This window comes from Ranitomeya variabilis, chromosome 4 (assembly GCF_051348905.1).
Source record: "Ranitomeya variabilis isolate aRanVar5 chromosome 4, aRanVar5.hap1, whole genome shotgun sequence".
Lineage (NCBI taxonomy): Eukaryota > Metazoa > Chordata > Amphibia > Anura > Dendrobatidae > Ranitomeya > Ranitomeya variabilis.
The window spans coordinates 628,450,298-628,465,500 of record NC_135235.1 but is presented as its reverse complement, the minus strand read 5'-3'; the positions used below and the strand labels follow the sequence as shown (position 1 = coordinate 628,465,500).

Here is a 15,203-nt window from a genome sequence, read left to right as displayed (position 1 = left end):
TGTGGAGAACATCATGCTGCCTACAACATCCTCCAGCATGACCGGTTTGGCAGTGGGTCAGTAATGCTGTTGGGAGGCATTTCTTTGGAGGGCCGCACATCCCTTCATGTGTTGTGCTAGCCAGGGGTACCCTGACTGCCATTAGGTACAGTGATGAGATCCTCAGACCCACTGTGAGACCATATGCAGGTGTAGTGGGCCCTTTGTTCCTTCTGATGCTAGGCTTTATGTGGCTGAAGTGTGTTAGCAGTTCCTGCATGATGAAGGCAGTGATGCTATGAACTGGCCTGCCCGTTCCCCAGACCTGAATCCAATCAAGCATATCTGAGACTTCATTTCTCATTCCGTTCACCAAGGACATGTTGCACCACAGAATGTCCAGGAAATGACTGATGATATAATCCAGGTCTGGGAGGAGATCCCTCAGGAGAACATCCGCCACCTCATCAGGAGCATGCCCAAGCGTTGTAAGGAGGTCATACAGGCATGTGGAGGCCACCCACGCTACTGAGCATCATTTCCTTGTCTTGTGGCATTTCCATTGAAATTGGATCAGCCTGTAATTTGAGTTTCCACTTTTGATTTTGAGTATTATTCCAAATCCAGACTTCCATAGGATAATAATTTTGATTTACATTGGTAATTTTTATGTTTTATTGTTCTCAACGCATTCCACTATGCTATAAATAAAGATTTGTAACTGGGATATTTCATTCAGTGATATCTAGGACGTGGTATTTTATTGTTCCCTTTATTTTTTGAGCAGTGTATATATTTTGTAGAACACACACAAGCACATTTTCTCAGTTCTCTAATAGTGATGAAACCAAACACTGAAAATAGTTCTTCAAAATATGATCGACTCATTCTCTTTGGCCTTTGGAATGAGGGTGATAGGACAGAGAGAAATCTGATCAAATCTCCAATACTACACAGATTCCATTCCAAAATTTTGATGAAAGCTGTACACCACTGTTTAAGACAACACACAGTTGTAATCCATGGACCGACAGGCAGCTGTAGGAACACCAGGGAAAATAACAAAGTGATCCACCTCCGAGAATCGGTCTACTATTATCCTAATATCTACAATATGACGTTTTTGATCAATCTAATATAAAGTCCACATAAGGTCCATGGAGTATTAGGACCAAGCAAGGTAGCTTGGTGGATTTTTGATGAGAACGCTTGTTTCGTGCACACATAGAATATGCCCATATGACTTTCCAAACTTCTCAACCTAATTTCGACAAATGTTAAGAAATAACATATGTCTTGTGCACACCTGGATATCAACCAGCTTGTAGAAATGTCCCTGGAATAGAAACTGCTGTCTGTTATTCGATTCAATGAAGTTCTTTTCAAGAATCGATAACACAAATGCGGTCCGCAGCCACTAGTTGGAGGGGTCAGGTGAACAGAAAATTGAGGCGGAGAAGGAAACCCATTTTTACTCTAAAAAAGCAGCTTCAGCCTAACACTTTTTTGGTTAATGCAAGACAGACCCACCTGTGAAAAAAGAACCCTAGGATCAGGTCGCAGAAGACATTTGGCATGAGAGGCAGTTGTATTAATGATTTCTGTAATTTATACAAGTGTGTGTATATATTTGGGCCCAATGCAGAAGACGATACAACCTCCAGCACAATATTTTTGGTAGGCAATTATACCTTCTCTCATAAGGAGATTTTCATAGATTGCCTCTGAGTCAGTGTCTTTCTTCTGTGTATTACCAGGGTTTTTGTTTTCATTGTACTTTTGCCACAACAAAAGCATCTGGAATATAATCCTCTAGAATAGGGGTTCAACCTTGATTTGGTTACTAATCGGTTTAGAACATCATTCAGGAGAACAGAGATGAAGGTTTCAGACATGAGCCACAGACATGCTCACTTACTGATTAGTCTAATAACGCATTCTGCATTCCTATACACAGGACAGAGCAAATAACCCCAATCTGCATCGCTAAAGGGTAAATAAACTTTTTCTTTTAATTATTAATCTGCTTTAGCAACATTATGAATTTTTGTGATATTCTCCATAACCTTATTTTGCTACCTTCTATGTCTTTCTATCTGCTGATAGTGCCGTTTTAGGTGCCAGTCCATGCTCTCTCAGGAACTACTATGAACTGCAAAAATATGTACTCAGATGCTGTTTATATACACTTCCTTGTCTGAGCTTTAGGAATGGGAGCACAGAAGCTCACATGGCCCGTGGTTGGCTAAAGATTCTTGCTAGAATATTCAGCGTTGTAAACTTGTATGAACTAGGAAGATAAACCAACACTATCAACATGGTGTTAGAGATATATGGAAGTAAAATGAGGGAATGGGGTATATCTTAAAGATTTGTGATTTTGCAAAGGCTGATCAGCAATCAAATTTTGGGAAAAAAAAGTTTTAAGAGTTTTGCAAATCACAAACGCACATACTCATGATTAAGAAATGTGTACAGTAGAACATCATGAATAAGCAAAAAAGTGTATTGTAAATAGCATACCAAACAACACACAAAAAGTTACACATAGATCAAACAGCCATGCATATTGTGTTGCCTGATTAATAGTGAATTACCCATAATAAGGTTAGACATGCACATTCAGTATATATGTTGTTCAAATATCAAAAACAAAGAAAAACAATTCTGTCAATGTGCAATATAATGCACTTACAAAAACAATATATCTATAAATTAGAAAGTAGCAGTATAAAGTTCAGTGCGCAGTACAATGGGCTACATGATACTTAATAAAATGCAGAAACTACATTGTTACTTGCCCATCCTGGCTCCAGAGCCTGACTATGAGTTTTTCCTGTGTTGTGACTGGCTCTCTCTGCTCTTATTTGTGTCAAGTTATTATGCTAATCCAGCATGCACCTCTGATATCTTCTCCGTAGACCTTATAGGACACACTCAGGTGGCTGCTCGCAGCTTGAGTACTCAGGTAGTGTGCTCACACCATTAACACAGGAGTCCCAGTACATTGTCAACTAATTAGGGCAGCTCTATGCATGTGTCATGACTGTCACACAGCCGCGACACGTGCAGTTGCGGAGCCGATCAGCTGATGCGATTCAGAAAGCTGAATAAGCAGGGACCCGAGCAAATTCGCTCAGCTCTACTTACAGGCCCTTGCAAGGGTATCTCCTAAATATTTCATTAAAACATGGACTTATGAAAAAATAGGGTCCAACAGAGAAATGAAACAATTAAAGGGCACATGCTGGTGTCCTAACAACATAAACTATCAGTCCCTGTTTGATGCTAATGTTGCTGCCACTGTCTTAGTTGATAATAAAATTTCCTTCAATTTGTATATAAATGTTATAGAATGTATTATAGTGAGTAATGAAATTTTAAGGCATTTTTATTGAAAAAAAATATTAAGTTTTATTCTCTGCAGATGACTGTACTAGGAGCTCAGAAGAATATCTGACAGTCTCAGTTTTTAAAGCAGAAGATCATGGTGTCCCACCAAATACAGATGAAGACCATGCCATTATTCCAAATATACCTCCAGCCCTTCACAGCAAATCTGATACTTTTCAACAGGTCCTATACACTAATTTATCACAGACTGTTAATCAAAATGAAAATGGCAGAAAAGATGTTGAACTTCAAAAAATCTACAAAGGAAAGAAGATATTTTCATGTTCAGATTGTGGGAAATGCTTTACAGTGAAATCGCATCTTGTTACACATCAGAGAAGTCACACGGGAGAAAAACCATTTTCATGTTCACATTGTGGGAAATGTTTTACAGTGAAATCAACTCTTCTTACACATCAGAGAAGTCATACAGGGGAGAAGCCATTTTCATGTTCAGTTTGTGGGAAACGTTTTACAGTGAAATCAAATCTTGTTACACATCAAAGAAATCACACAGGGGAGAAGCCATTTTCATGTTCCGAATGTGGAAAAAGTTTTAAAGTGAAATCATCTCTTGTCATACATCAGAGAAATCACACAGGGGAAAAGCCATTTTCATGTTCTGAATGTGGAAAATCTTTTATAATGAAATCACATCTTGTTACACATAAGATAACTCACACAGGGGAAAAACCATTTTCATGTCCTGAATGTGGAAAATGTTTTACACGGAAATATCAACTCACTCAACATCACAGAAGTCACACAGGCGAGAAACCATATTCATGTTCAGAGTGTGGGAAATGTTACAGCATGAAATCAAGACTTGATAGACATCAGAAAATTCACACTGGAGAAAAGCCATTTTCATGTACAGAATGTGGGAAATGTTTTACACTGAAATTCTATCTTGATACACATCAGAGAACTCACACAGGGGAAAAGCCATATTCATGTGCACAATGTGGAAAGTGTTTTTCAGAGAGATCTCACCTTGTTAATCATCAAAAAAGTCACACAGGAAAGAAACCATTTTCTTGTTCAGAATGTGGGAAATATTTTACAGGGAAATCAAGTCTTGTTACACATCAGAGAAATCACACAGGGGAGCAACCATATTCATGTTTAGAATGTGGGAAATGTTATAGTGTTAAATCAAAACTTGCTAGACATCAGAGAAGTCACACAGGGGAGAAGCCATTTTTATGTTCTGAATGTGGGAAATGTTTTAGAGGGAAATCAAGTCTTGTTATACATCAGCGAAATCACACAGGAGAGAAACCATATTCATGTTTAGAATGTGGGAAATGTTATAGTGTTCGATCAAAACTTGCTAGACATCAGAGAAGTCACACAGGGGAGAAGCCGTTTTTATGTTCTGAATGTGGGAAATGTTTTACACGGAAAGCAAATCTTCTTCAACATCAAAGCACTCACACAGGGGTATAGCCATTGTTAGATAAGAGGGTTGTCCTTCCTGGAAGCTGTTACTTAAGGTACCGTCACACTAAGCGACGCTGCAGCGATAGCGACAACGATGCCGATCGCTGCAGCGTCGCTGTTTGATCGCTGGGGAGCTGTCACACAGACCGCTCTCCAGCGACCAACGATGCCGAGGTCCCCGGGTAACCAGGGTAAACATCGGGTTGCTAAGCGCAGGGCCGCGCTTAGTAACCCGATGTTTACCCTGGTTACCAGCGTAAAATGTAAAAAAAACAAACAGTACATACTTACATGCGTCCCCCGGCGTTCACTTCCTGCAATGACTGAGCGCCGGCAGTAGCAGGGCACAGCGGTGACATCACCGCTGTGCTGTGCTTTCAATTTCACTTTGTGGCGCTCAGTCAGTGTGGGAAGCGGACGCCGGGGGACGCATGTGAGTATGTACTGTTTGTTTTTTTTACTTTTACGCTGGTAACCAGGGTAAACATCGGGTTACTAAGCGCGGCCCTGCGCTTAGTAACCCGATGTTTACCCTGGTTACCAGTGTAAAATATCGCTGGTATCGTTGCTTTTGCTGTCAAACACAACGATACACGGCGATCGGACGACCAAATAAAGTTCTGAACTTTATTCAGTGACCAGCGACATCACAGCAGGATCCTGATCGCTGCTGCGTGTCAAACTAAACGATATCGCTAGCGAGGACGCTGCAACGTCACGGATCGCTAGCGATGTCGTTTAGTGTGACGGTACCTTTACAGTGGGGTGAAAAGGTATTTAGTCAGCCACCAATTGTTCAAGTTCTCCCAATTAAAAAGATAAGAGAGGTCTGTAATTGACATCATAGGTAGACCACAACTATGAAAGTCAAAATGAGAAAACAAATCCAGAAAATCACCTTGTCTGATTTGGCAAGATTTATTTTGCAAATTATGGTGGAAAATAAGTATTTGGTCACCTAAAAACATGCAAGATTTCTGGCTTACAGACCTGTAACTTCTTTAAGAGGCTCCTCTGTCCTCCACTCATTATCTGTAGTTTTTAAGTGGGAGAACTTGCACAATTGGTGGCTGACTAAATACTTTTCCCTCCACTGTAGTACTGGCTGGAAAGCAGAATAACATCATACAGAGATAGATGTGAAGTGTATAATGCTCTAAATTATTTATTTCAGTTTCACATATCCATGATTAACACAGTTGCTGATGTAAACAACCATCCCAAGCATAACTTGTCTCAGCTACTTTGCAGGTTGTCCTATTAAACTGATAAGGCTAGGTTCACACTGCTTTAGCAGCAGCCCGTTCAACACATACGCTAACGGGCTGCTGTAACGCAAGTGCCGACGTTTGCAGTGCGCTAGCGCAGATAGAGAATCTGCTAGCTCTATCTGCGCTAGCAGTGACAGACCCGGAAACGCTGCAGCCCGCGTCTCAGGGTCCGTCACTCAATGACGGCACATCCCTAGCGCACGCCCATTGTGGGCGTGCGCTAGCAATGCGTCCGACATTGCTTTCAATGGCGGCGTTAAAGGACTACGTTACACCGCGTTATGCTGCGGTGTAACGTAGTCCGTTTAACGGAGTCACAGAACGCAATGTGAACCCAGCCTAAGAAAAGTAAAGAATTGGATGGTTGTTTCGGAAAGTGTACCTATCACGCACAACAATGTCTTTCCACACTTCTCACGTTAGGTTGAGACGCTTTGGACATCCTCTTTAAAAAAAAATTACCAATCAATATTAACCCCTTCACAACATGCGCATGTTGAACCCACATCTTTTCCTGTACATGTCAGCTGATTTCAACAGCCACGGGTGGAGTCGCGATCCATCCACAGCTGTTAACCCTAGAACGCGTACCTGGGGCCTCGCAGGCCTGCTAGGTTAGGCTACTTTCACACTAGCGTCGGGAACAACCCGTCGCTGCGCGTCGGGCCGACGTTCCCGACGCTAGTGTGGTCTCCGCCGCACAACGGGGGCAGCGGATGCATATTTCCCACGCATCCGCTGCCCCATTGTGATGTGCGGGGAAGTGCGGGGAGGTGGGGGCGGAGTTCCGACTGCGCATGCGCGGTCGGAAAAAGCGGACCGTCGGGAGCAAAAAACGTTACATGTAACGTTTTTTTCTCCCGACGGACCGCTACCATACGCCCAAACGCCGCCAAACGCATTCACCGTTTGGAAATGCGTCGCAAATGCGTCGCAAATGCGTCGCTAATGTTACTCTATGACGAAACAACGTATCCAGCAAAAACTTTTGCTGGATGCGGCGTTTCGCAAAAACGACGCATTTGCGACGTATTGCAGTTAACGCTAGTGTGAAACTAGCCTTAATTGATTCCTATTTTCTGCAAGATTACTTTAGTTAGAATTCTAAAACTCTCGGTATTCCTCAGGTATATAGTTGTTAGTAATTTTCAGTTGTTCATATGTTTTTATGTTACAGGCATTTCGGTATAACAACTCTTTTTTTGGGAATACCCCATATTCACATACCTGGGGCCTTTTAGGCCTGTACTAGGTTTACATGTGATTACAAGAAATGGTTTCTGTAAAAAAAATTTAAATTATATTGTAGATGAGGTAGTTTTGTGTACTAACTTAGAAGGAAAACGTATTGCTTCAGTAAAATTAAAAAAACATGGAAAAATATAACAAAAGAGGAACTGTATACTTATATTGCCCATATAGTGAAACTCATACAGAATTCCATGCCAACAGGAAGGACAAGAGACGTCTATTCTTGATGGAATTTTGCTATGTACTTTTAATGCCTACCGTGATGGAGCGAAGCAACACAAAATGCTTGCCAAGGCAAACTACAGAAGCTATGATCCGATGTGGTATAGATTTTCAGGAACATCCAGAGCCAAGAGAAAAAAAAATAAAGAGTTGTTATATTTGTCCAGGAAAGGAAATCTGAGCGTATCTGTACGCTCCTTAGCTGGGGTCACCAGGAGGTCAGATCCATTACGGATCCCCTCCTGGCGGACCCCAGCGCGCTAGTGGGAATACATCCTTACTTTGCAATTTCAAATAAACTTTGAAAAGTATTTTTATTTGAGTTATTCCATGTTATTTGCACACAGGCCTAAAAGGCCCCAGGTACGACAAAGTGTAGATTTCTATGGTTGCGCGTTCTAGGGTTAACCTATTAAATGCCGCTGTCAATCTCTGACAGCTGAATTTGACATGGTCGTGCCGGAAACGCGTCACTAATCCTGCATGACAATCCAGCGGTCGGCGCTCATAGCAACTGAAACTCTGCTCTGTGTAGCACAATCGATTAGATGATAACAGCTTCTAGTCTCCCATGGAGACTATTGAAGCAAGTGTAAAGAAAAATGTTTTTAAATATATTTAAAAAAAGGTTTAAATCACCCCACCATTCACCCAATTCAAATTAAAGCAATTGAAAAAATACACATTTGGTATTACTGCGTTCATAATCGCCCAAATCGATCAAAATATAAAAATAATTAATCTGATCGGTAAACTGCATAACAGGAAAAAAAAGTAAAAGTGCCAAAATTGCTTTTTTTTTTTGTCTCCGCAACATTGCATTAACCCCTTCGCCCGAAGCCTGTTTTCACCTTCCTGACCAGGTAAATTTTTAAAATTCTGACCACTGACACTATGAGGTCATAACTCTGGAACGCTTCAACGAATCCTGGCGATTCTGAGATCGTTTTCTCGTGACATCTTGTACTTTATGATAGTGGTAACATTTCTTTCACATGATTTGTGTTTGTTTGCAAAAAAAAATGAAATTTGGTGAAAATTTTGCAATTTTTCTAATTTTTATGCCCTTAAATCAAAGAGTCATATCGCACAAAATAGTTGATAAATAACATTTCCCACATGTCTACTTTACATCAGCACAATTTTGGAAACATAATTTTTTTTTTAATTAGGAAGTTATAAGGCTTAAAAGTTGACCAGCGATTTCTCATTTTTACAACAAAATTAGCAAAACCATTATTTTTAGGGACCACCTCACTCTTGAAGTGACTTTGAAGGGCCTACAGTATATGACAGAAAATACCCAAAAATGACACCATTCTAAAAACTGCACCCCTCAAGGTACTCAAAACCACATTCAAGAAGTTTATTAACCCTTTTGGAATGTGGAAGGAAAAATAAACATTTACTCTTCTTTCACAAAAATTTTCCTTTCGTCCTTTTTTTTTACTTTCACAAGGGTAACATGAGAAATTGGATAATACATTTTGTTGTGCAATTTCTCTTGATCATGCTGATACCCCAAATGTGGGGGAAATCTACTGCTTGGGCACACGGCAGGGCTCAGAAGGGAAGGAGCGCCATTTGACTTTTTGAATGTAAAATTTGCTGGAATAATTAGCGGCTGCCATGTGGCTTTTGAAGAGCCCCTGATCTGCATAAAAAGTGTAAACCCCCAACAAGTGACACCATTTTGGAAACTAGACCCTTTAGGGAGCTTATCTAGATGTGTATTGAGCACCTTTAACCCACAGGTGCTTCACAGAAGTTTATAACGTAGAGCTGTTTAAATAAAAAAATCAAAATTTTTCCTAAATAAATAATTTTAGCTCCAAATTTTGCATTTACATAAGGGTAAAAGGAGAAATTGTGCTATACAATTTGTTCTGCAATTTCTCCTGAGTACACTGATACCCCATATGTGGTGGAATACTACTGTTTGGGCGCACAGCAGGGCTTGGAAGGGAAGGAACGCCTTTGACGTTTTGAATGAAAAATTTGATGGAATGATTAGCGGACACCATGTGGCGTTTGAGGAGCCCCTGATGTGCCTAAACAGTGGAAACCCCCCACAAGTGATACCATTTTGAAAACTAGACCCCTTTTGGACCTTATTTAGATGTGTGTTGAGCACCTTGAACCCCATGGTGCTTCACAGAAGTTTATAACATTTAAGCTGTGAAAATAAAAAAAAAAACACATTTTTTCCACAAAAATCTTTTTTAGCTACAAATTTTTTTAATTTCAAAAGGGCAAAAGGAGAAAATGGACCCCAAGGTTTGTTGTGCAATTTCTCCTGAGTTCACCGATACCCCATATGTGGTCGAAAACTACTTTTGAGGCACAGTGCAAAGCTCAGAAGGAAAGGAGCTCCATATTACAGTGCAGATTTTGCTGGAGTGGTTTGAAGGTGCCATGTTACATTGACAGTACCCATGAGGTGCCATAACAGCAGAACCCCCATAAGTAACCCCATTTTACCAATTAAATCTTTCAATGAATTCATCTAGAGGTGCAGTGATTATATTGACACCATAGGTGTGTCACAAACTTTTATACGATGGGGCAGTGAAGAAAAAAATAATTTACATTTTTACCACCAAGATTGTGTTTTAGCCAAGTTTTACATTTTCACACTGAGAAATGGGTAAAAATGGGTCCCACAATTTCTGCTCAATGTAGAAATACCCCATATGCGGCTGTACAGTACTACTTTGACATACGGAGTGACTCAGGAGGGACAGAGCGCTATTTGCCTCCTGGAATGCAGATTTTCATAGACTAGTTTGTGGATTCCATATAAAGCAGAATCCCCCCTAAAGTGACCCCATTTTGGAAATTATAATCCTTTGGGAATTTATCTACAAATGTAGTGACGATTTTGACTCCATGGGTGTTTTCCAGAAACAAGCAGAGCAACAGTGGATTTTGCTGAGTGAAATTGCAAACTGCCGTTGTAGTGACCAGTACATTATGCCCAGCTCATGCATCAGGAGACATGCACCTGTAAATTAGGCGGGCTCTCATCACTACAGAAATGCCAAACATGTGGGCGCTAAATGTTGTTTAGGCACACTGGGGGTTCAGAAGGGAGGGGGGCATTTGGATTTAGGAGCAGAGAATTTGCTGAATTTCTTTTGGCAGGTGAGGAGCCATTATGCTTTTCCAGAGCCTTTGTGCTACCAGTAATGTGGAAGACCCCTATATTTCCGTTAACAGATGACAGATCTGAGTGGGGACTTGTTTTTTTTGTGGATTGAGTGGAAGCTTTTATTGGGCACATTTTACATAACGTTTGAGATCACAGTTATCCGGGGCTCTACACTGAGCACTTACTTTGGGGTTTCCATTCAAATCTCTGAGTGCCGTGATTCAGGTGAAACCCCCGATGGATCCATTTACTATAGTGAGGCAGCAGAGTTACGTCTTTTCAGATGTGCACAAAACTGTGGCCGACGGCACTTTTATGCAGCCCTAAAAAGCCGGATCACAGGTCAGACGGCATCCATCGTGCCTCCATCTGCCTCATTATAGGGAATTTTCTGCCAGGGGTTCTGTCTGAATCATGTATTTCACAGATTTACACAGAAACCCCGGTGTAAGCACTCAGCGCAGGATAAATGTGCGCCAAACCTTACTGCGATCTTTGGGAGGCAGAATGAAAAAAATCAACAGCATGTGAATAATTGGTTTTATTTATTTGTTATGCCGTTAAGTGATTAGGCGACTTTATTCTTCGGGTCGGTGCGATTACAGTGATACCAGATTCATATTGGGTTTTTATGTTTGGCTGCTGTCACAGACTAAAAGACCCTTTTTATTGCGAAAACTATTTTTTGCATCACTATATTTTAAGAGCTATAATTTTTTTAATATTTCAGCCAACAGAATCATGTGAGGTCTTGTTTTTTGCGGGACGAGTTGACTATTCTATTGGTACCATTTTCGTACATATCACATTTTTGATTGCTCTCTATTCTGATTTTTGGGAGACAGAATGAGCAAAAACCAGCAATCCATGAATTGCTTTTTTTTTTTATCCCATACTGTTCCGCGTGTGGTAAAATTGGTAAGGCAGCTTTATTCTTTGGGTCAGCACGATTACAGCGATGCTTCCTTTATATCTTTTTTTATGTTTTGGCGCTTACACAATAAAAACTATTTTATAGAAAAAATAATTATTTTTGCATTGCTTTATTCTGAGTACTGTAACTTTTTAACTTTTTTGCTGATGGAGCTGTATGGCAACTTATACCAGTACCATTTTTATTTACATCCGTCATTTTGATTGCATTTTATTGTACTTTTTGTTTGGCGGTATAATGATAAAGCATTGTTTTTTGCCTTGTTTTTTTTTACGGTTTTCACTGAAGGGGTTAACAAGTGGGACAGTTTTATAGAGCGGGTCGTTATGGACGTGGCGATACCAAATATATACTTTTATTCTTTTTTTATTTACATAAATGTATTTATTGGAAAAATATTTATTTTTTTCCCTTTACTTAGGGATTTAAAAAAAAAATAATTTACACTTCATATAGTACCGCCTGTTACTAGCAGCAGGTTTCGGTGCGTTCCGCCAACCCTAACAGAATACTAGCGCCAGGGTCTGGCTAGTAAATGGTGGACAAACAGCAATCCTTGCGGTACATCCAGCAGCTGGAGGGTAGGTTGGCGACTCTCGAGTGTGTGGATGTTACCGCAGTTGCTGTTCAGGCTGCTAGCGTGGCTGCAGCAACTTTGTCCACTGCCACCCCTGTTCCGACTCTATCTCGCCTCCCGCTGCCAGAAAAATTTTCTGGTGATAGCAAATCTTGTAGGGGTTTTGCCAGCAGTCAGGGCATCTTGCCACCAGATGTCCCCAGCGGTCGAGGAAACATCAACCTCTAGTGGTAGGTGGAGGTACACTAGACACGGCAAAGTTTTCCTCCAAATTGTCCTTTAAGGGGACAATTACAATAGGCTTACTCACTCGGTAGAGCTCTGCGTGAATTCTGGGCGGAGGGCAATTTTATGTCTTCTGCCTTCGCCCAACGTCACGCAATACCCCTGGTAATGCTAGCTCAACCAGTGACCGTACGAGTGGTGAATGGGTCTACACTGCCCTCACAGATAACACACCAGATCATCCCTTTCACTCTGTCCATGTCGCCATCTCATCAGGAGATTATATCTCTGCTCGTCATTCCTGAGGGAATTGATGAGGTCCTGTTAGGGATACCTTGGCTACAGTACCACTCTCCTCATATTGAGTGGTCCACAGGCAGAATTTTGGGATGGGGTGAATCTTGTGGGGGTAGATGTCAGAGGGAAAGCGTTCAGGTTGCTACTACTGAGGTACCCACAGATCTATCCTCTCTCCCCAAGCAATATTGGCCCTATGCGGACGTGTTCTCCAAAAGGGCTGGGGAGACCCTTCCGCCTCATCGCCCCTATGACTGTCCTATTGACCTCTTGCTTGGTGCTGAGCCTCCCCGGGGTTGAGTCTATCCGTTATCTCTCCCGGAGACGGAGGCAATTGCACAGTACTTCCAGGAAAATCTGGCAAGAGGATTCATTAGAAAGTCAGTGTCACCTACAGGGGCTGGGTTCTTCATGCAGAAGAAGAACGGGAAATTAGGTCCATGCATAAACTACAGGGGTCTTAACGCCATCACTGTTAAGAATAAGTATCCCCTGCCCCTGATATCTGAGCTTTTTAATAGGCTTCGGGGAGCAAGGGTATTTACTAAACTAGATCTGTGGGGTGCTTACAACCTGATTCGCATCTGTGAGGGGGACGAATGGAAGATGGCTTTTAACACCAGGGATGGGCACTATGAATATCTAGTGATACCCTTTGGGCTCTTTAATGCCCCAGCCGTTTTCCAAGACTGTAAACGATATCTTCCGGGATATGCTCTCCACCTCGGTCGTAGTCTATCTGGATGATATTCTCATCTACTCTCCAGATATTGACTCCCACCGGAAAGATGTTTGCAGAGTCTTCGGCCTCTTATGAACAAATTCCCTCTACGTCAAGTTGGAGAAATGTGTGTTTGAGCAGGAGTCCTTACCTTTCCTGGGCTATATCATCTCCGCCCAGGGATTGGCTATGGATCCTGCCAAACTACAGGCTGTGATGGACTGGCAAGAACCCCATTCTCTTAAAGCGGTGAAGTGCTTTATGGGGTTCATTAACTATTATCGCCAGTTCATCCCTCATTTCTCAACTTTGGTAGCTCCTTTGGTAGCCCTCCCCAAAAAGGGAGCAAATCCTAAATTGTGGTCTGAGGAGGTCTCCAAGGCCTTCACTTCTATTAAATCTCATTTTGCTAGCGCGCCCATCCTACATCGCCCCGATGTAGATAAGCCATTTATAATGGAGGTGGATGCCTCATCCGTTGGTGCTGGAGCAGTCCTCTTCCAAAATGATGCTCAAGGTCGGAAGCATCCTTCTTTTCCCGAGACCTTCACACCAGCTGAGAGGAATTATTCCATCAGGGACAGGGAGTTGCTAGCAATGAAGTTGGCATTCTCAGAGTGGAGACATCTTTTGGAGGGGGCTCACTTTCCCTTCCAAGTATTCACAGACCACAAGAATTTGGTCTATTTACAGACTGCCCAGCGGTTAAATTCTTGCCAGGCTAGATGGTCCTTGTTCTTCTCCTGGTTCCATTTCACCCTCCATTTTCTTTCCAGGGAGAAGAACATTTGGGCCGACGCTCTTGCTCCGTTGTATCATCTAAGGAGGAGGAAGAGGAGCCTCGGCTTATTGTCCCTTCCGAGAGCCTGAGAACCATGGCCCCGGTTTTGCATGAGTCTGTGCCTCCGGGCAAGACTTTTGTACCATTAAGTTTGCGTCCGCAGGTTCTCTCTTGGGCTCACTTGTCCAGGGTGGGTGGACATATTGGGACCAAAAGGACATCTGAGCTACTGGCGAGGACATACTGGTGGCCGCATATGGCCCGTGACATCGCAGACTATGTTCGGGGGCGTGTCTCCTGCGCCAAGAACAAGTCTCATCAACGGCCAGCTTGGTTGCTTCACCCCCTGGCGGTGGCGGACAGGCCCTGGGAGATGGTCGGGATGGATTTTGTGGTAGGCTTACCCAAGTCTCGTACCTGCACCATTATTTGAGGGATCACTGACCATTTTTCCAAAATGGTGCACTTGGTGTCTCTTCCACGGCTACCTTCTGCACGGGCTCTGGCAGTGTTGTTTATCAAACATATCTTTCACCTACACGGTATGCCAGACAAAATTGTCAGTGACCGGGGTCCCCAGTTTGTGTCTCGATTCTGGAGAGAGCTTTGTCGTCTACTCGGCATTGAGTTGAATCTCTCCTCAGAATATCATCCTGAGACAAATGGGTTGGTAGAGAGGGCCAACCAGACCCTGGTCACATATCTATGACATTTTGTTTCTGCCAGGCAGGATGACTGGGCATCCTTGCTACCGTGGGCGGAGTTTGCGCTTAACAACGCCGAAGCTGACTCCACTGGTCAGACTCCTTTCCTCAATTACGGCCAGCATCCGCGGGTTCCTGTGCCTATGCCCGTGTCTTCCACTGACTCCAGGGTGGCACACTGGGCTGTGGAGGCACGGGACATTTGGGACTGCACTCAGGATGCCATCCGGGCCTCCAAGGAGAGAATGAGGTAC

At 42.4% G+C, this 15,203-nt stretch overlaps 1 protein-coding gene across 1 annotated transcript in view; it reads left to right on the top strand.

Moving 5' to 3' along the window:
* Positions 1 to 5,012, top strand: part of LOC143767324 (uncharacterized) — a 68,267-nt gene extending 63,255 nt beyond the window's left edge. The window contains 1 exon segment of the mRNA XM_077255565.1: positions 3,646 to 5,012. Coding sequence (XP_077111680.1) covers positions 3,646 to 4,821 — 1,176 coding nt within the window. The 3' untranslated portion in view covers positions 4,822 to 5,012.
* Positions 5,013 to 15,203: the final 10,191 nt, after the last annotated feature.